A 23,291-nucleotide genomic window follows, 5' to 3' on the forward strand; every position below is an offset into this window, starting at 1 on the left:
ATAGTGTCTGCCATTACTACCTCTTGAGGTCGGGCATTCCAAAGTCTAACTGTAAAGAACCCTTTCCTTCAGCAGTCACAATCGCCTTTCTTTCACCCGTAATGAGTGCCTCTGGTCCTTAGTATGGTCTTTGGAAGGAATAAATCATGTGCCCGTCCTTTGTACTGACCACACATGTATTTATACATAGAAAAAAGACGTCTCAGAGGAGATCTCATTTCTAAGCTAAACAAGCCCAACTTTTCCAACCTCTCATGTGAAAGACCTTCCACCCCATGTAGTAATCTAGTTTGCCCACTTTTGAACTGACTTTAGCTTCTGAGTTTCCGTTTTAAAATGTGGAGCCCAAAATTGGATCCCATATTGTAAATGTGGACACACACACACACACACATCTATACACACACACACACACACATATCTATATATATACACACACACACACACACATATCTATATACACACACACACATATCTATATATACACACACACACACACACACACACACACACACACACACACACACACACACACACACACATATATATATACATACACACACACACACACACACACACACACACACACACACACTAAATATATATATGTACTCGAGTATAAGCCGAGATCTTCAGCCCACTTTTTTTGGTCTGAATGTCCCCCTCTCTCGGCTTATACTCGAGTCATACCCAAGGGTCGACAGGGGAGGGGGAGCGGGGGCTGTCTAATTATACTTACCTGCTCCTTGTGCGGTCCATGGCTTCCCGGCGCCGGCAGCTTCCTCCTGTACTGAGCGGTCACATGGTACCCCTCATTACTGTAATGAGGGGTACCATGTGACCGCTCAGTACAGGAGGAAGCCGCAGCGCTTGGGAAGCAGGGACTGCACAGCGCCAGGAGCAGGTAAGTATAACGGGGAGGGGAAGCGCTGCGTAATACTCACCTGCTCCTCGTTTCGGCGCCGCTCCATCTTCAGCAGTGGCGCTCAGGTCAGAGGGCACGGTGACGTGGTTAGTTCGCGCCCTCAGCCTGAACGCCAGTGCTGAAGATGGAGCGGCGCCGGAACGAGGAGCACATGAATATTGAAAGTGCCGGGCGCCTGAGTGACGGAGAGGTGAGTATGTGATTTTTTTTTTTTTTATCACAGCAAATGGGGCAAGTGTCTGTATGGAGCATCTATGGGGCCATAACGTTTGTGGAGCATCTATGGGGCCATAACGTTTGTGCAGCACTATATGGGGCCATAACGTTTGTGCAGCACTATATGGGGCCATAACGTTTGTGCAGCACTATATGGGGCCATAACGTTTGTGCAGCACTATATGGGGCCATAATGTTTGTGCAGCACTGTATGGGGCCATAACGTTTGTGCAGCACTATATGGGGCAAGTGTCTGTATGGGGCCATAACGTTTGTGCAGCACTATATGGGGCAAGTGTCTGTATGGGGCCATAACGTTTGTGCAGCACTATATGGGGCAAATATCTTTATGGAGCATCTTATGGGGCCATAATCAGCATTTATGCAGCATTATATTGAGCAAATATGTCTATGGAGCATCTTATGGGGCCATTATTAACCTTTAAGCAGGATTATATGGGGCATATTTTAATATGGAGCATCTTATGGGGCCATCATAAAATTTATGGAGCATTATATGGGGCTCCTGATTCAATATGGATATTCAAAAACACTTAACCTACTGATGTCTCAATTACTTTTACTTTTATTGGTATCTATTTTTACTTTTGACATTTACTGGTAGCTGCCGCATTTCCCACCCTAGGCTTATATTCGAATCATTACCGTATATACTCGAGTATAAGACGACCCGAGTATAAGCCGACCCCCCTAATTTTTGCCACAAAAAACTGGGAAAACTTATTGACTCGAGTATAAGCCTAGGGTAGGAAATGCAGCAGCTACTGGTAAATTTCAAAAATAAAAATAGATGCTCCATACCGTTCATTATTGCCCCATAGATGCTCCATATACAACTGTGCTATATACAAGGCTCTGCACCGTTCATTATGGCCCCATAGATGCTCCACATAAAGCTGTGCCATATGGAATGCTCTATACTGTTAATTATGGCCCCATAGATGCTCCTTATAAAGCTGTGCCATATATATATACAGTATATATGCTCTGCACCTTTGATTATGGCCCCATAGATGCTCCTTATAAAGCTGTGCCCCATATATATAAGCTCTGCACCTTTGATTATGGCCCCATAGATGCTCCATATATAATGCTGTGCCATATAGAATGTTGCTGGTGCTGCAATAAAAAAAAAAAATCATACTCACCTCTCTTGCTCAGAACGCCGGCGCTTTCAATATTTACCTGCTCCTCGTGCGGCTCCGTCTCCAGCGCTGACGCTCAGCAGAGGGCGCGCACTGACTACGTCACCGCGCCCTCTAACCTGAGCGTCACTGCTAGAGGACGCTGCAGACGGAGCCGCACCGGAGCGAGGAGCAGGTAAATATCACGCATCGCTGCGCTCCCCGTATACTTACCTGCTCCTGGCGCAGTCCCTGGCTTCCCCGGCGCTGCAGCTTCTTCCTGTAATTGAGCGGTCACAGTTACCGATCATTTACAGCAATGAATATGCGGCTCCTCCCCTATGGGAGGTGGAGCCGCCTATTCATTTCTGTAATGAGCGGTGCCATGTGACCACTCAGTACAAGAAGAATCTGCAGGGCCGGGGAATCCAGGGACTGCAGGGACCGCGCCAGGAGCAGGTAAGTATAACTACACAGCCCCCGCTCCCCCTCCCCTGCCGACCTCCCGGTATATGACTCGAGTATAAGCCGAGAGGGGGACTTTCAGCCCAAAAAAATGGGCTGAAAATCTCGGCTTATACTCGAGTATATACGGTAAGTGTTCCCAGTTTTTTGTGGCAAAATTAGGGGGGTCGGCTAAGGCTACTTTCACATTAGCGTCGGTACAGGGCTGTAGCGCTGCGTCGGCCCGACACATACTGTGCAAGCGCCGCACAACGGGGGCAGTGGATGCATTTTTCCAGCGCATCCGCTGCCCCATTGTGAGTTGCGGGGAGGTTGGGGCGGAGTTTGGGAAATGGCGGACACAACGCAGCAAAAAACGTTACATGTAACGTTTTTTGCTGCTGACAGTCCGCCACAACACGACGCAACCGTCGCACGACTGTTGCGACGTGTGGCAAAGCGTCGCTAATGTTAGTCAATGGAGAAAAAACTTATCCTGCAAACAATTTTGCATGATGCGTTTTTTCTCTCCTAAACGACGTAATATATATATATATATATATCTCCTTATCAAACCCGGCAGGATATGAGACATGGTTTACGTACAGTAAACCGTTTCATATCCCTTATTTTTTTTTTTACATATTCTTCACTACTAATGTTAGAAGTGTCTGTGTGTAAAATTTGGGGGCTCTAGGTGTTAAAATAAAGGGTTAAATCACGGAAAGAACTGGCTTGGGCTCCCGCACATTTTCTCCGCCAGAGTGGGAAAGCCAGTGACTGAGTGCACATATTAATAGCCTAGAGAGGGACCATGGTTTATGGCCCCCATACCCCCCCCCCCCCCCGCCTAAATACATCTGCCCCCAGCCACCCCAGAAGAGGCACATCTGTAAGATGCGCCTATTCTGGCACTTAGCCACTCTTCCCACTCCCAAGTAGTGGTGGGATATGGGGTAATAAAGGGTTAATGTCACCTTGCTAATGTAAGGTGACATTAAGCCTGGTTAATAATGGAGAGATGTCAATAAGACACCTATCCATTATTAATGCAATAGTAGTAAAGGGTTAATAATACACACACACATTAAGAATAAAGTATCTTAATGAAATAAATACACATGGTGTTTTAAAATCTTTATTGTATGCTTAATCCACTTGAAGACCCTCGTTCTGTAAAAACAAAAAAAAACATAAAAAAGCAACAATATCCCATACCTTTCCGGCGACCAGTCATGTCCCACACTGTAAATCCAGCTGAAGGGGTTAAATATATTTACAACCAGGAGCCTGCTAATGCAGCTGTTGCTCCTGGTTGTAAAAGCTGGAAAATGAATGGAATGCAGGGAAACCGTAGCATCGTAGACTTGCGGTGCTGCGCCCCCTGGTGGCATAAACTCATATGAACTCTAGCGTGGGAATTCTTCTGAATATTTTCTCACGAGTATATATGTATGTATGTATGTATGTATGTATGTATGTATATATATAAAAACATGTTCAAATCTCCGTCCCAGTCTCGGGTCTTTTGCTGACCCCAACAGGTTTTCTTCAAGAATGGTCCTGTATTTGGCTCCATCCGTCTTACCATCAATTTTAACCATCTTTCCTGTTCCTGCTGAAGAAAACCAGGCCCAAACCATGATGCTGCCACCGCCATGTTTGACAGTGGGATGGTGTGTTCAGGGTGATGAGCTGTGTTGCCTTTACGTCAAATATATCGTTTGGCATTGTTGCCAAAAAGTTGTATTTTTATTTCATCTGACCAGAGCACCTTCTTCCACATTTTTGGTGTGTTTCCCAGGTGGCTTGTTGCAAACTTTAAACAACACTTTTATGGATATCTTTGAGAAGTGGCTTTCTTTTTGCCAGTCTTCCGTAAAGGCCAGATTTGTACAGTGTACGACTGATTATTGTCCTATGGACATGTCCCACCTCAGCTGTAGATCTCTGCAGTTCATCCAGAGTGATCATGGGCCTCTTGGCTGCATCTCTAATCAGTCTTCTCCTTGTTTGAGATGAAAGTTTAGAGGGACTACCGGGTCTTGGTAGATTTTCAGTGGTAAGATACTCCTTCCATTTCAATATGATCACTTGCACAGTGCTCCTTTTGGATGTTTAAAGTTTTAGAAATCATTTTGTATCCAAATCCGGCTTTAAACTTCTCCACAACAGTATCACGGACCTGCCTCTTGTGTTCCTTGGTCTTCATGATGCTCTCTGTGCTTCAAACAGAACACTGAGACCATCACAGAGCAGGTGCATTTATACAGAGACTTGATTACACACAGGTGGATCATATTTATCATCATTCAGAGATCCACAATGAACTTCTGGAGTGAGTTTGCTGCACTGAAAGTACAGGGGCGGAATAATATTGCACGCCCCACTTTTCAGTTTTTGAATTTCCACAAAAATTTAAAATAACCAATAAATTTCGTTCAACTTCACAATTGTATTCCACTTGTTGTTGATTCTTCACCAAAAATTTACATTTGGTATCTTTATGTTTGAAGCATAATATGTGGGAAAAGGTTTAAAGGTTCCAGGGGGCCGAATACTTTCGCAAGGCACTGTATTTATTCATTTTTGTTTTGCAAACGTTAGATTTTTTTCACCACTTAAATAAAAAAGAACAAATACATAATTTGGTATCTTCAAACTCGCAATGACCTAGAGCAGTGGTCCCCAACTCCAGGCCTCGAGGGCCGCCAACAGTGCAGGTTTTCAGGATTTCCTTAGTATTGCACAGGGGTTGGAATCATCACCTGTGCAGATGATCACATTACCACCAATGCAATACTAAAGAAATCCTGAAAACCTGCACCGTTGGCGGCCCTCGAGGCCTGGAGTTGGGGACCCCTGACCTAGAGAATCATAACGGCAGGTCAGTTTTAGCATTTGGTAAAGAAGAAAAAAAAATTTGTAGAATTTCACTTTTTTTTTTTTTTTTTTTTTTGCATTTTTCACCGCTCTTTGAATCCCCCCCCCCCTTTTTTTTTTTTCAGTACGCAATATGGTAAAACCAATGGTGTCGGTCAAAAATACAACTTGTCTGACAAAAAAGCTGCCCACATAGCCATATTGACCAAAAAATTAAAAAAGTTAAGGATCTGGGAAGACAGGGAGCAGAAAATGGAAGCTGAAAAACCCAAGGTCATGAAGCGGTTAAGCCAAGTAGACTCTTGCAAGGCTAGGTAATTCTACTGTTCTATATAGATGTTAGTTTGCACTTTGTTTTGCAGGGGTGCAGTATTTTACAGTAATGAGGTGCAGCAGTATTCCATTCCTTTTCTTGGATCAGATGCTTCTGTCGTCAAGAGGACCCAACGTTATCTCTATGAGAATCTGCAGGAGACTCCAGTGAGTAAAGTGTCGGTTGTTTCTGTAGTCACACTGTTTATACGGTTAATGTTGGAAATATGTTTGTTAGCGAGGAGCGTGCATCACCAGTATGGTTTTCAACCTCTTAAGACTAGGGTTGTATAACATGATGTATAACTTGTGAAACACTGTATGACAGTGAGTGAACGTTTTCCTGCAGGAGACTATGGCTGTAATTCCAACATAGCCTGAACCGTGTATTGCTCATTCTCTATAGTGAAATGTGGATCCTATATAGCCTTAAGTAATGAAATGAAGTTTAAAAAAAAGAAATATCTGTCCAAAAGAATGTAGTCATTCTATTCCAAAAGCACGGGGTGTAATATGATGTCGGTCCCCCTTCTGCAGCCATGACAGCTTTTTTTTTTTTTCCTGGGAAGGTGTTCCACAATATTTTTGAGTGTGCCTTTGGGAATTGTTACTCATTAGGGATGAGCGAATAGCTTCGGATAAGAGCTATAGCGCTTCCTGAATAGCTGCCTCGGTATCCTGGATGCCTGGAGCGCTCCCGATAATCAGCTGTTCGGCTCCGCCGCTGCATGTGTCGCGGCTGTGTGACAACAAACAGGCTCTCCATGCATGTGCTGTGACTGTCACACAACCGCGACACATGCAGCTGCGGCACCAAACAGATCGGGAGCGCTCCAGGATACCGAGGTAACTATTCGGATAAGCTCTTATCCAAAGCTATTCGCTCATCCCTATTATTCATTCAGACAAAAAAAAAGTTTGGGAAAAAGACCTTCTTATTCAACGATTTCTTGATCTACCTTCTAGTTTCCTAGGATCACGTGCACAGGCTGGTAATGCCACTACAAATATCTTATGTGTTTTATCCACACACACAATATACCTTACCTAATACCTCCCTATCTGAGCTGTTAAATTTTGTCCTGACTCAAAATTGTCTTGTTTGATGTTAAAATCTCCCACCAGTCTGTGGCACCGCTATTGGGAGCTGATATGCCCATTCTAACTGGCTGTTAGATGCATTAACTTTCTTCATAGTCATTCCCACGATACCGCTTAGCATCATTACCTCTTGTGGTTAGTTTCTGGGGAAAGGTTTTTGTATCAATGTATTTGCCATACAGAACAGTCCCAGCAAATACCCAAGATGGTGCACATTAGAGTTTCACCCTTCCGCTGACCCGCCGGGATAATGGCAGATGTTACGTCAGAGCTACCAGGGTCGGCTAGCCCACCTGTGGTACACACACAGAGAGGAGTTAACGACAAGCATAGGAAGATGGCAGGCCATTGAGTCCATACAAGGTACAAGCCTGTTGACACAAGAGAGTCACAACCTGGCTTATCCGAACATCTCCATGGAGCCAGGTGACTAGTGGGTCCCAATCCTGGCTTTCTCCAAATGTATCCATGTTTCAGCGATGGTCAAATGGGGCAGCCCTGTATTTGTTCAGTTGGATTGATGATGCCATGACTTCTGTAATGTAGACTCTCTGAACACAGGCCGATCCTCCTTTTTTATGGGTCACAACTTCTCATTTACTCATTCCACCACAGGCTTGGGGGAAGAAGATAGGAGGTCATTGCCCACTGCAGGAGTGTGCAAACATGCATAGATTATACTTCATATTGCAGCGCACGAATGGGTCATCAACATATCAACAAACATTCAAACATTGTGCTTTTGTTTCCCTAGGATAGTAGAACAATACTGGGACAGATACAATAGCTAATCAAGTCAGTCAACAAATGGCAGCCAGTGAACAATAATTTAGTGACAATAAGGGCCAACAGTCATTCTCACATGAATTCTAGCTCATGTCCCTGGGCCTACTGAAATAGTCTGGATAATTCAAATTAAATGCAGTGTTGCCACAAATGACAACTAAATTGAGACGCAAGGGAAGGTTTTATCACTTCCCCTGAATAATGGACCTGTGCACTGATGCACGATGGACCTATTCACTGGCGCATGGTGTTTAGAACGCATAGGTTATTTCCTTGTTTGAGGCTTTCATTGATGGTAGAATACATGCCGCATATTACATGAGGTGCATAGGTCACTTTCCTCCTTGTGACATTATACGACATGCACATTAATGGTGGAATGCACGCCATCATCTAGGTAATCATGCTAGGCGCATTTACAGGCAGTCGACTGTAGCGTTCTGTACAGGTAATGACCTGTAACGAACCCTTATTTTCTTCTCCTGAGAAACCTTTCTTAATGAGGCAAAATGCGTTGAGGAGGAGTATGCTGATGATTTGTGTAGGACTGCTCTACATGTTAATGTATACCATTTGGTTGGAGGATCATTTGAGATGGACTAGTCTGCAAATTAATGATCTTTTACTGATTTTTAGATGTATAAAGTTTGATGCAAATCATATGACTCTCCAGGGCTGGTCTAAGGATTACCAGGGTCAGTCAACATTGAGTGGGGGGCTCCATTTTTGCGGAGTCTGTAACCGCTGTGGTCAGACAAGCGACAGAAATGGCCAACCCTGTCACCTCTATTATTTTATATTGTCCTGGACCCTTTGCTGAGATACCTGGAGGTGATCCCTTCCTTTGGGGGCATTGGGATCAGTCACCATACGCTTAAAACATTGGCATTTGCTGATGATATTTTACTCATGATAGCCAACCCTAAAGAATCCATTCCTTCTATAACGGATGCCTTTAACAAGTTTGGAAGAGGTTTGGGATTGCGCATAAATTACCATAAATCTCATGCTTTGGCTATCTTCAAAACTGCTCAGAAACGATGGCCATTCCCTTTCCCCTTTCAGTGGAGGAGGGATCCCTGCGTTATCTTGGGTTCTACCTACCCTCAAACCCCCATGATATTTATAAACTGAATGTTTGACCCCTCATTTCTGCAGTTGTACAGGAAATACAATCCTGGAAATCCCTTAACCCCTTTCTGACCTCGGACGGGATAGTACGTCCGAGGTCAGAACCCCCGCTTTGATGCGGGCTCTGGCAGTGAGTCCGCATCAAAGCCGGGACATGTCAGCTGTTTTGAACAGCTGACATGTGCCCGCAATAGCGGCGGGTGAAATCGCGATTCACCCGCCACTATTAACTAGTTAAATGCCGCTGTCAAACCCTGATTTCCAGCCGGGCGGCCGGAAATGAGCGCATCGCTGACCCCGTCACATGATCGGGGGTCAGCGATGCTTCTGTATAGTAAACATGGAGGTCCTTGAGACCTCTATGGTTACTGATCCCCGGTAGCTGTGAGCGCCACCCTGTGGTCGGCACTCATAGCACACCTGCATTTCTGCTGCATAGTAGCGATCTGATGATCGCTGCTATGTAGCAGAGGCGGTCGAGTTGTGCCAGCTTGTAGCCTCATATGGAGGCTATTGAAGCAGGGCAAAAGTAAAAAAAAAAAAAAAAATGTGGAAAAAGTAAAAAAATTTAAAAGTTTAAATCACCCCCCTTTCGCCGCATTCAAAATAAATCAATAAAAAAAAAAATCGAACCTACACATATTTGGTATCGCTGCGTTCAGAATCGCCCGATCTATCAATAAAAAAAAGCATTAACCTGATCGCTAAACAGCATAGCGAGAAAAAAATTTGAACCGCCAGATTTACGTTTTTTTGGTCGCCGCGACATTGCATTAAAATGCAATAACGGGTGATCAAAAGAACGTATCTGCACCGAAATGGTATACCGTATATACTCGAGTATAAGCCGAGATTTTCAGCCCATTTTTTTGGGCTGAAAGTCCCCCTCTCGGCTTATACTCGAGTCATATACCCGGGTGTCAGCAGGGGAGGGGGAGCGGGGGCTGTGTAATCATACTTACCTGCTCCCAGCGCGGTCCCTGCAGTCCCTGGCTTCTCCGGCGCTGCAGATTCTTCCTGCACTGAGCGGTCACATGGCACCGCTCATTACAGAAATGAATAGGCAGCTCCACCCCCATAGGGGAGGAGCCGCATATTCATTGCTGTAAATGATCGGTGCCATGTGACCGCTCAATTACAGGAAGAAGCTGCAGCGCCGGAGAAGCCAGGGACTGCAGGGACCGCGCCGCAGCAGGTAAGGGGAGCGCAGCGCTATAATTACCTGCTCCTCGCTCCGGCTCCGTCTGCAGTGTCCTCTAGCAGTGACGCTCAGGTTAGAGAGCGCTATGACGTAGTCAGTGCGCGCCCTCTGCTGAGCGTCAGTGCTGGAGACGGAGCCGCAGAGGAGCAGGTAATTATTGAAAGCGCCGGCGTCCTGAGAAGAGAGGTGAGTATGTGATTTTTTTTTATTTTTTTATGGCAGCACCAGCAGCATTCTAAGGAGCACCTATGGGGCCATAAAGGTGCAGAGCATATAAGGGGCACAGCATTATAAGGAGCACCTATGGGGCCATAAAGGTGCAGAGCATATATGGGGCACAGCATTATAAGGAGCACCTATGGGGCCATAATGGTGCAGAGCATATAAGGGGCACAGCATTATAAGGAGCATCTATGGGGCCATAAAGGTGCAGAGCATATATGGGGCACAGCATTATAAGGAGCACCTATGGGGCCATAAAGGTGCAGAGCATATATGGGGCACAGCATTATAAGGAGCACCTATGGGGCCATAAAGGTGCAGAGCATATATGGGGCACAGCATTATAAGGAGCACCTATGGGGCCATAAAGGTGCAGAGCATATATGGGGCACAGCATTATAAGGAGCACCTATGGGGCCATAAAGGTGCAGAGCATAAATGGGGCACAGCATTATAAGGAGCACCTATGGGGCCATAAAGGTGCAGAGCATATATGGGGCACAGCATTATAAGGAGCACCTATGGGGCCATAATCAAAGGTGCAGAGCATATATGGCACAGCATTATAAGGAGCATCTATGGGGCCATAATCAAAGGTGCAGAGCATATATGGCACAGCATTATAAGGAGCATCTATGGGGCCATAATCAAAGGTGCAGAGCATATATGGCACAGCATTATAAGGAGCATCTATGGGGCCATAATCAACGGTGCAGAGCATTCTATATAGCACAGTTGTATATGGAGCATCTATGGGGCAATAATGAACGGTATGGAGCATCTATTTTTATTTTTGAAATTCACCGGTAAATGCTGCATTTTCTACCCTAGGCTTATACTCGAGTCAATAAGTTTTCCCAGTTTTTTGTGGCAAAATTAGGGGGGTCGGCTTATACTCGGGTCGGCTTATACTCGAGTATATACGGTAATTAAAAACGCTGGCTCGGCACGCAAAAAATAACCCCTCACCCAACCCCAGACCATGAAAAATGGAGACGCTACGGGTATCGGAAAATGGCGCAATTTTTTTTTCTTTTTAGCAACGTTTGGAATTTTTTTTCACCACTTAGGTAAAAAATAACCTATTCATGTTAGGGTACCGTCACACTATACGATTTACCTACGATCACGACCAGCGATATGAATGACCTGGCCGTGATCGTAGGTAAATCGTAGTGTGGTCGCTGGTGAGCTGTCACACAGACAGCTCTCCAGCGACCAACGATGCCGAGGTACCCGGGTAACCAGGATAAACATCGGGTTACTAAGCGCAGGACCGCGCTTAGTAACCCGATGTTTACCCTGGTTACCAGCGTAAAAAAAAACAAACAGCACATACTTACATTCCGGTGTCCGTCAGGTCCCTTGCCGTCTGCTTCCCGCACTCACTGACTGCCGGCCGTAAAGTGAAAGCACAGCACAGCGGTGACGTCACCGCTGTGCTCTGCTTTCACTTTACGGCCGGCAGTCACTGAGTGCGGGAAGCAGACGGCAAGGGACCTGACGGACACCGGAATGTAAGTATGTGCTGTTTGTTTTTTTTTTAGTTTTACGCTTGTAACCAGGGTAAACATCGGGTTACTAAGCGCGGCCCTGCGCTTAGTAACCCGATGTTTACCCTGGTTACAAGCGAACGCATCGCTAGATCGGTGTCACACACACCGATCTAGCGATGCCAGCAGGAGATCCAGCGACGAAAGAAAGTTCTAAACGATCTGCTACGACGTACGATTCTCAGGAGGATCCCTGATCGCTGCTGCGTGTCAGACACAGCGATATCGTAACGATATCGCTGGAACGTCACGAATCGTACCGTCGTAGCGATCGAAATGGCAGTGTGTGACGGTACCCTTAGGTGTCTATGAACTCGTAGTGACCTGGAGAATCATAATGGCAGGTCAGTTTTAGCATTTAGTGAACCTAGCAAAATAGCCAAACAAAAAACAAGTGTGGGACTGCACTTTTTTTGCAATTTCACCGCACTTGGAATTTTTTTCCCGTTTTCTAGTACACGACATGCTAAAACCAATGATGTTGTTCAAAAGTACAACTCGTTCCGCAAAAAATAAGCCCTCACATGGCCATATTGACGAAAAAATAAAAAAGTTATGGCTCTGGGAAGGAGGGGAGCGAAAAACTAACACGGAAAAACGGAAAATCCCAAGGTCATGAAGGGGTTAAACTGTCCTTTGCGGGCAAGGCCCATCTGATTAAAATGATTCCCTAAAATACTTTTTCCCTTACAGACGCTGCCAGTTCTATTATCTATCTAAAGCTAATGACAGGTTTTTAACAAAAGTCTTCCGTCAATTTATTTGGGGCTCTAGAATTAGTATTTTTCAGCTGCAACAAACTAAATCCTTTGGCCTTAATCACCCTAATATAAGTCTATACAGTATAGCAGCTGTCTTCCACCACTCCCTGGACTGGATGTATGCCTTTACCCGCTTCACTAATACTCCAATAGTTTAGGCGATGTGTAGACCTTTTAGTCTCCCTGCTCTGCTCCATCTACGACAAGCCAAGGTCCCAGTAGAGGTTAGGGATAACTCGCTACTGTGGTCAGTAATCTTTGGATGGCACCATGCTAGACGCATGAGTGGACTTGACCCCCATATTTTGGTGTTTCTTCCCTTCCGAGGCAATCCCTCCTTTCTACAGGGCAGGCCACCTCCCATCTATCGTGTGCTTGGGAATAATGGATGTAGACTGGTTTGTGACATGTTGGCAGACAATCAATGTCCTCTAACTGTCTTTTAAATACCCAATCCTGGGGGAAGGTAACTTTACTATTACTCAAGTTAGACATTATGTAGGCTCTGTACTGGGGGATATACTGGACAACGTTAGAGTGCACCCTCTAAACTTAATCTCCGCATGGTTCAATTAATACATGTGGATTCGCCCTAGTTCAATAGTCTGCAGCGCTTTGGATGCAGCGGACATGTCCTGCGTCCAAAGAGCTGCCAATTCATGAATGTCTGCACATGCCCTAAGGGTATGTGCACACGTCTTTTTGAGGTCTGCAGATTTTTCCGCAGCGGATTTGTGAAAACTGCAGGTAAAAAGCACTGCATTTTACCTGTGGAATTACTGCGGATTTATTGCGGATTTTGTGCAGATTCCCCTGCAGTTTTACACCTGCGGATTCCTATTGTGGAACAGGTGTAAACCGCTGCGGAATCCGCACAAAGAATTGACATGCTGCGGAACATAAACCGCTGCGTTTCCGCACGTTTTTTTCCGCAACATGTGCTCTGTGGATTGCGTTTCCCATAGGTTTACATTGTACTGTAAATGCATTGGAAACTGCTGCGGACCCGCAGCTGCAGAAACGCTGTGGATCCGCAGCAAAATCTGCAGCGTGTGAACATAGCCTTAAATATGCGAGTGAATGAACTGAAGGGCTTTCTGTCCAGTGTGTACATTGGTATAATATATATCTTTTTCTTCTTCCTAGGTGCAATATGCTGCATATACTGCAGTGGGTGGTATCGCTTCAGTTATAAAATTGATGTTTGCAGGATTCTTCTTTCTGCTTATTACCAAATTTAGCTTTGGTCGGAAACTACTCATAAAGGTAAGCATTTTATTTTTTTTTCATTTTCTTTAGATAGTACTATTGCTAGGGACACACTGTCTTCAAAGCAAACTTTTGATATTCAATATATTTTATATTTTGTCCACTTGATTATATCAGTAAGACCACGAGGAAACTTAGAAGGTGGATGGGTAAACACCTGGGCGAGTTCTGGAACAAACGAGATGCAGCCATAGCCAGACATATTGATAGTGTACACTGTGTCTGCTTCAATGACATTTCTTTTTGTATGGTGGAACTAATTAGGCCAAATCTGAGAGGGGGGCTCTCAATAAGAGAATCCTTCAAAAAGTGTCTGAATGGATGTTCAGCCTCCAATCATTGACTCTCAAGGGACTCCCGAACTGTTGCCACCCAAAGTCATGTGTTCTGCTCCTGCGCGGTATGTCCGCCTGCGTTCCAGGCTGGCGCTCGGGCATTTCTGGTCTTTAATTGCGGTTACATTCAGGGGTGTCCATCTTTCCCCCGCGCACACACGGTGGCTTGTGTTCCAGCCTGAAACACATATACTTCTGGTCCTGTCAGGCAAGCAGCAAGCTAAGTCCAGCACGTGCTGCCTTATACATCATATACAGGCATGTTTATACCTATACTTCTGTCGGTGGTGGGGGAATCTGTGGAAGTGGAGGCATGGAGCTCATTTCTTTATTGCTCCTTTGCAGACTGGGTATCCAATCCAGCATGGAGAACCACATTTAAGTAGCAATGTGGATGCATTTACCAAATCTAATTTGTGGTCTGACTTTTATTGATTCTGCTTATTTTTGCTTGGTTCTTTTGCACTGTAGGGAATTGGATGTTTTTTTTCAATTATAATTAATGAATAGGTCTTTAGAATAACATTTTGGAATAATATTTTATGTAAGAGCAGTAAAAAGCATATGGCCCAATGGCCTAATTTTAAATATGTAATAAAGGATAAGAAACCTTGAATAATAGAGAATGATGCAAACAAAAGTGCCCCCAAACACCATATAATATCCCCACAGTGAATTCCTCCACATTACCCTCCACACACGGTATGACGACCCTCAGTCTCCTCTACAAAGAGAATGGTGACCCCAACACAGTATGATTCTCAAACTGTAATCCCCACATAGTTCTCCACACAGTATAATGGCCCCATATAGTGCTCCTTGCAGTATAATGGCCCGACATATTGCTCCTTACAGTATAATTGACCCAAAATAGTGTTCAATAGAGTAAAATGGCCCCACATTAAAACAATAAATAATGCTCATCTCTGTCCGTTCCCCCTGCTATTCCGGTCTCTTTATTGTCATCAGATCTTCTGCCCATCTCAGTACAGTGAGAGTGTTATAATGATGTCATTCCGCCTGCTGCACTCAAACATCAGACGCAGAGTAGGCATGATGGGAGAAGGAGTGTCCGCTGATGCTCCCTCCTCAATTATTGCTTTCAACTCTATCGGTATCTAGGATGCTGATAAAGTTGAAAGTGTGATGTCTGGTGGGGGATCCTCCCAAGGCCATGGTGCCAAATATACTCAGGGGACCCGTCTGGCTTCGTGGGCCAAATATACTCGCCCTGCGAACGAACAGAGGTAATTTTTTTTAAAATGTGTGGCCATTTTACTGTATGGAGCACTATGTGGGGCCCATTATACTTTATGGTGCACTATATGTTCCCTGCTTGAAGTCAGATGCAGGAGCCTTTTGAACAGACTGTATTTGTCGTGTTAGAATCACATTAACCCTTACCTTGTAAAGTACATATTTCATGCGTCTTTGCAGGGCGCAAACTCTGTAGCCAAGCATGTATGTGATTTGGTTATAAATGACCAAATCTCAGCCTTGATCTCCGTTATAGCGCTGAGATTCTCAACTTTAAGGTCGCACTCAGACTGCCGTATAACTATTGGACCGCAATGTTCAGACTGGCTTGTGGCTTTCCTGACCCAAGCGTGACTGCTGCATAGAAATACATGATTCTGTCACGCTCGGGTGTGGAGAACCGCCGGCTAGTCTGAGCATTGTGATCCGTTCACCCTTCAATTTATACCGCCATCTGAGTGCACCCTTAAAATGAGAGCAGAATCATTGCGGCAGTCCGGACCACACCCCAAATCAAAGGGATTAAATTGAGATTTGGCAGTGTGAGATGCCACACGCCTGAAACTCATATATATATATATATATATATATATATATATATATATATATATATATATATATATATATATATATATATATATATATATATATATAATGTGTGTGTATGTGTATATCTGTTAGCGGCCAGATCAGTATTATTCTGTTACTCTTGCAGCACATATCTGATTCCACTAAAGTCTATGGTTGCATGAAAATCCCCGGACTGCACTCGGATGACATCACTCTCTCCGGTGTGGCTCCTGGCCGACAGCTCCCCGCCTTGCTCCATTTGGCTGACAGGTCCTCTACCATGTGTATACATGGGGAGTGACATGCTAATCACCTGGATTGGGGCTGGGCGATCCATCTGAGGACCATGTCAGACTCATCATTTGTCTAACTATGGACCCTGACTGGCTTTTCAAATTTTTGTCTCTGAAATGCCGGAGCTTTACAGAGTTAAAAACTACTTAGCTGCAATCATGCAGCCAGGCTCTGATTAATGCTGCCCATGGTTTGGGCATCATGAATCGACTGAGGTTCTCTTCTAATGTTGCCAGGATTGCAGTTGCAGAGATTACTCAGGTAAAGGACTACAGTTTCCATGAAAACAGTGTACAGGATTCAGATTTGTGTGAAAGACTTCATTCAGATTTTTACTGGCTGTTTTGCCTTTTGGTAATTTTGTCATGATTTTGTGTTTTTTCTTTGGTTTTCATATACAGTACCCCAAATTCTTTTCATTTGGTTATTTCTCCAAAGAAGGTCCAAGTGCCAAACAGGTATAGTGCCATTACTTGTTTTTGTGTGTTTTTATTTTTATTCCTTTCTTTATTTCTGGAAGAAAATCCATAACGGTGAATGCAGCTTTTGAGCAGGATTACATGGGTCAGAACAGTGAGTAGTGTGAGCCTTTTTCTTTTTAATGTATTAGTATCTTTCTCTAATAATATGACCCTGACCAAACAAATTCAAATAGCAGACAAAGATAACATACCTAAACACAGAATGCAGTTTTTAAATGAAGGCCCTTAATTATTAAGGGGAAAAGGGCCCTGTAGGTTTGGATTTTGATGTGAAAAAGTAATTGCACACACGCACACACACACACACACACACACACGCACACACACACACTCTATAAATTATCTGTGGTTTATCAGATCTTTTGGAAAGCGGAGTTCAAATTCCCTAGCTACACCCAGGCCTGATTATTGCCATGCCTGCTTTCTTTTTCAGTGTTTTTATAAACATTTTAAATACAAAGCATGAAATAATGGGAAGGGGAAAAGGGGTGAAGAGGAAAGGGACACATATTTAAAGGAGAACTCAATGAGTTATACGTTTCTGATCCAAATATATGGAATATTGCAATAACTCTAAGATACATGAGATATATTAGGATAATAGTGACTGTGACAACAGAGTTTTCATAGTTTCATATAATCCTAGTACGACAAATATAATAAGTACCGTAATACACTAAAACACTAGAAGCAAAAAGAATGAGGTACAAGCTCACAAAACCTAGGTCACAGATGAATTTTGGACCAGCGTGACCATTTTTTTGAGTATTTTTAAAGCCGTTGTTGATTATTGCGAATTTGTGTTCATATGTTTTATGGAGAGAAATTCTGTCTATTATATCTGGGAATTTGGGTAGCTCTGGTTTCTTCCAGCGATATGCAGTATTTTTTTTCCACTAGGAAAATGTGGATTAAGATAAGCCTAATAGATGGATCAATGTCTTCCATGTCCATGGATAGTAATGCCATTTGTGGAGAAATTATGATATTCCTACTTGTGTTTTTTTTCTTCTAAGAATAGAAATTTGAGTCCATAAGGATTGAAATTTAGGGCGTTTCCAGAAGAGGTTACCAAAGTGGCCACAGTTCCTCCAGCACAATGAGGAATTATTTGGGTTGATGTGGGATAATCTGGTGGGGGTATAATACCACCTAGAGAGGAGTTTGTAAAATGATTCCTGGAAATACATGGATATATTGGACATGTATGAATGTTAATTCATTTTCCCAGTTTTCGGGTTGGAAAGACATTTTCAGGTCTGATTTCCATTTTACCATGTAGGAATTCTCACAAAATAGGACCTGCCTGACAAAGTGAAGTAGACCAAAAGATCCGCAAAAGCTAAACATTATGCTGTGATCCAAAGAAATTCTGGAACAAATGAGAAACTAAATACCGTATATACTCAAGTATAAGCTGACCCCAGTATAAGCAGATACCCCTAATTTTGCCACAAAAACTGGGAAAACTTAATGACTCGAGTATAAGCCTAGGGTGGGAAATGCAGCAGCTACTGGTAAATTTTAAAATTAAAAATAGATACCAATAAAAGTAAAATTAATTGAAACATCAGTAGGTTAAGTGTTTTTGAATATCCATATTGAATCGGAAGCCCCATATAATGCTCCATAAAGTTCATGATGCGCCCCATAAGATGCTCCATACAAAATATGCCCCATATAATGCTGCACAAAGGTTGATTATGGCCCCATAAGATGCTCCATAGAAACATTTGCTCCATATGCTGATGCTGCAATAAAAATAAATAAATAAATAAATAAAAAATGACATACTCCCCTCTTGTCCTGAGCAGGCTGGGACACCGGCACTTGCGATAGTCACCTGTCCCCGTTCCACCGCCCCACGCCGCTCTATCTTCCGTCTCTCTGCAGTGACTGTTCAGGCAGAGGGTGGAGTGCACACTAAACACATCATCGCGCCCTCTGATCTGAACGTCCCAGCCAGAGGACACGGAAGACACAGCGGCGCGCCGCTGTGGAACGGGGACAGGTGAATATCGCAATGCTCACCCTACTCCGTTATACTCATCCTCCCGACGCGGTCCCTGCTTCTCCGATGTGATGGTCTCTGACGCCGGCAGCTTGTTCCTGTGTTCAGCAGTCACGTGATACCGCTAATTAAACTAATGAATATGTGCTCCAACCCTATGGGATATTCATTACTTTAATGAGCGGTACCACGTGACTGCTGAGCTGCATGTGCCAGAGAAGCAGGGACATGTAGAGACACGCTGGGAGCAGGTGAGTATGATTTGACAGCTGCCACTCCCCCACCGACCCCCTGGGACAATGACTCGAGTATAAGCCAAGAGGGGCACTTTCAGCCTAAGAAAAATGGTCTCAAAATCAAGGTTTATACTCGAGTATATGCGGTAATTGAAATCTATCAATCTGGAAACGGTTATAAAGCCATTTCTAAAGCTTTGGACCTCTAGCAAACCACAGTGAGAGCCATTATCCACAAATGTCGACAAGATGGAACAGTGGTGAACCTTCTCAGGATTGGCCAGCCGACCAAAATTACCCAAAGAGTGCAATGATGACTCAACCAAGAGGTCACAAGACACTACAACAACATTCAAAGAATTGCAGACATAACTTGCCTCAGTTAATGTCCGTGTTAATGACTCAACCATAAGAAAGAGATTGGACAAAAATGTCCTGTATGGCTGAGTTTCAAGATGACAATCACTGCTGAGCAATAGGAGCATAAAGGATGTCTCCGTTTTGCCAGAAAACATCTTGATGATTCTCCAAGAATTTGGGTAGAATACTCTGTGGGCTGATGACACAAAAGTTGAACTTTTTGGAAGGTGTATGTCCTATTACATCTGGCGTTGAAGTAACAAAGCATTTCAGGAAAGGAACCTCATACCACCAGTAAAAAGTGGTGGTAGTGTGATGGTCTGGGGCTCTTCTGCTTCTTCACGACCTGGAAGACTTGCTGTGATAAATGGAACCATGAATTCTGCTGTCTACCCAAAAATCTTGAAGGAGAATTTCCTGTCATCTGTTCGTGACCTTAGAGGGAATCTGTCACCTACTTTTTTGTATATAAGCTTCGGCCACCGCCATCAGGGGCATATCTACAGCATTCTGTAGTGCTGTAGATAATTGCAATTGGAAACCCAGCTGCTGGACAAGATTCCCAGGGATAAGATTCTAGAAGCGGGGGTGCTTCGGCCTTCTTGGCTGATTTCTCAGCCAACTCAGAGAAGGCTGTAGATTTGAGCCCCAGTCGTACTAACGCAGCCCGTAGAGCTCTCATGCTTAAGTGGTGGCCTGCGTACTTCGGACTGCGCATGTCCAGGAACTGATTTAAGTAAATAAGGCAGCACACTGCAGCGCTAGAACATACAAACTTGAAAAACGAAATTTGAACTGCATTACTGCACTAGAAATATGAAAAATGAGAGCTTTTAGCGCATAAAAATGGCCAATTTTATGTGTACCTGGTAGCCCCTTTACGGCATCTCTCTTATACCAGGCCAGGACTTTCCCCTATTCATTGCTTGCGTTGAGAAACACGTCATGGTGTCTCCGCAGCTTACTTTACATGCATTTGCATATTTCCCATAAGGGATGGGGGCAGTGTTCTGGATCACTGCGTTGAGAAACACGTGATGGTGTCTCCGCGGTGTTAGATGTTTTGGTCTCCCCGAGGTCATTCATCTGTACCTTCACAGCCTTTTACTAGGCACTGCTCCTAATAGCCAGTTTCCTACTCCACACTGATGAGGGGCAAAAACCCCGAAACAGCTGTCTGTGGATGGATACCATGCTTGGCATAGGTGGTTTTCCTTTATTGGATGTTTTCCTTTATTGGATGCTGCCCTTCCCGTGGTTGTTCCTTCCCGGGGAAAGGCCTGGCTATTCATTGCTTGCGTTGAGAAACACGTGATGGTGTCTCCGCAGCTTACTTTACATGCATTTGCATATTTCCCATAAGGGATGGGGGCAGTGTTCTGGATCACTGCGTTGAGAAACACGTGATGGTGTCTCCGCGGTGTTAGATGTTTTGGTCTCCCCGAGGTCATTCATCTGTACCTTCACATGGACAGGTGCTAAGTCCTGTTGGAGAATTAAATTTCTCCTTCCTCCATGACAGCACCACGGAGAGAGGGGATCCGCCCTTCAGGGATAGGAAACCTACAGATAAAAAGGGCTGTACCTCTCCCTCACATTAGTTGGTATCCTGTCCCTGCTGGGGAACGTTCAGTATGGCGTACCTGAAGATTGAAGAAAAGATGGTGTCCAGGTCTGACCAGATCGATACAGGCAGCAGGGATCTGCTGGTGCAGGGTCCTGAAGCCTCCTCTGCTGGGACCGATGGGTCTTGCAGGGTGAGCGGAGGGGAGCACAGCTGTCACATCATACTCCGGCGTCGACTCCGGGCGTCCTGTCTGCGCATGCACTGGGACATGCCGAAGCGCCCCGATTACACAGTCACATGGTCGGAGGACCTTCCGGTGAGCAGACTGGAAGGAGCACAGGGGAATGTCAGGGGGCTGGCTTCAAGGGGAGCTGGGTAAGATGCTCCCTGCGGCATAGTAGTGCCCCTGCAAGAATAGAGGCACAGGACAGTGAACCACCACAGCAGCCAAGAAGACCGAGGATGCGACTGCATGATCCCTCGCCTCGGCAGAGTGGACGTTCCAGCAGCCATTCTACTCAACTGAGCAGGAGCTCCAGCATGGTGGATAAGTCTCCAGCCTCCGAAGGCCCAACATTGACTTCATTCCTTCTTCTAAACTGGTACCCGTGGCTGCGTCTGAGTGAGCTTTGTGAAAGTTTACTTTGTAATTGGGGTCCCCCTTTCTCTTCTCATTTATACAGGGAGGAAAATGCTTTGCTAAGTCCAAGCAAAGGAGCTGCCCAATGTGTGAAGAGGATTTACCTGTCACCTGGGAAAAAAGACTGCTGCCACTTGTGCATAGAGCAAGTATTATGTGAGGAGACCCCAAATTTCACCACAGAATGAAGATTCGTGATCGAGGCGGAGGTTGAAAACACCTTTAGTCCCGCTCCCAAGGGGTAATGCTAAGAAGCAAAAGAATAGGAGGAGGTACCCCGAATTTGAGACGAGTAGTTCCAAGGAAGGAAAGGGAGACTCTGGTTCGTTGGACTCTTATTCGTCATCAGAGGAAGAGATGGGAAGGTGCCATTGTTTCCCTTTAGAGGAATTAGAGGGTCTAGTCAAGGCAGTAACAACCACGATGGGAGTGGTGGCTCGTCACCCAGAAAAGACTTGATAAGTGAGAGAGAAGCAGGCACCCCACAACAGGTAAAAATCCGAAACAATATCAAGCAGGAATCAACCTTGTGCATACTAATAGGTGCACTGAAAAGACATGAGAGAGAGAAGAGTATGCACATAGACTGGGATCACCTTAAAAAGTAAATTTTACTGAAATGGGAACAGCAAGGGTAGACAAATACACACCAATAAAAGCACCTAAAAAAAGCCCAATGGTTACCAAAACGCTGACCAAATAAGGTCCTTCCCAGAACACAAATCACATGGCATAATCAGATAAAGTATACAGTGACTAACATTGTTATGCAATGTAGAGACACATACATACATACATACATACATACATACATACATACATACTGCTTTATTCACAATCCCATATACAAGTCTATACTGAAAGTCACAATATTAAACTTGAGACCAAAAGATAATAAGATGCTGTACTGCCAGTCCTATTAATTTCACAACTCCTATATTTGATGATTCGGCATCCTGGTATAAAGCCCCAAAGTTAAATGTAGTGGTCGCAAAAGCTTCCAAAAAATGTGCCCTACTCTTCGATGACATAGGAATTCTGAAAGACCCACTGGACAAAAAAACTGCCCCCTGATGCTTCTCATGCACTCTTTCCTTAAGGATCTGCTTAAGACCAACTATAGCGGCAACCTGCACAACGAGATCTTTAATGATATGGCTGGACCAATTGGAAACCCAGCTGCAGGACAAGATTCCCAGGGATAAGATTCTAGAAGCGGGGGTGCTTCGGCCTTTTTGGCTGATTTCTCAGCCAACTCAGAGAAGGCTGTAGATTTGAGCCCCAGTCGTACTAACGCAGCCCGTAGAGCTCTCATGCTTAAGTGCTGGCCTGGAGACATGCAAATAAAATCTAAATTGTTCTATCCCCTGTGAGGGTAGTTTTCTCTTTGGGTCAACATTAGATGACATCCTGGAAAAAGCTGGGGGCAAGAAAAAGGGATTCCCTAACCTGCAAGAAGTCCTTTCAGAGTTAAAAAAAAAAAAAAAACTTTCCGTAGTAGGCCACCGAGAAAGCAAAATAGATGGGAAGAGGGGGGAAAAAGGTAGAGGGTTTCTCTTTGGGGGTTCCTCTCAAGATAGGAACAACTCC

At 44.5% G+C, this 23,291-nt stretch overlaps 1 protein-coding gene across 1 annotated transcript in view; it reads left to right on the forward strand.

Moving 5' to 3' along the window:
• Positions 1-23,291, forward strand: part of LOC138681607 (saccharopine dehydrogenase-like oxidoreductase) — a 92,371-nt gene that overhangs the window by 57,165 nt on the left and 11,915 nt on the right. Inside the window, exons 7-9 of the mRNA XM_069769243.1 lie at positions 5,976-6,093; positions 13,827-13,946; positions 16,807-16,863. Coding sequence (XP_069625344.1) covers positions 5,976-6,093; positions 13,827-13,946; positions 16,807-16,863 — 295 coding nt within the window. The remainder of the gene's footprint in view (positions 1-5,975; positions 6,094-13,826; positions 13,947-16,806; positions 16,864-23,291) is intronic.

The sequence above is a fragment of the Ranitomeya imitator genome, chromosome 5, assembly GCF_032444005.1.
Source record: "Ranitomeya imitator isolate aRanImi1 chromosome 5, aRanImi1.pri, whole genome shotgun sequence".
NCBI classification, from domain to species: domain Eukaryota; kingdom Metazoa; phylum Chordata; class Amphibia; order Anura; family Dendrobatidae; genus Ranitomeya; species Ranitomeya imitator.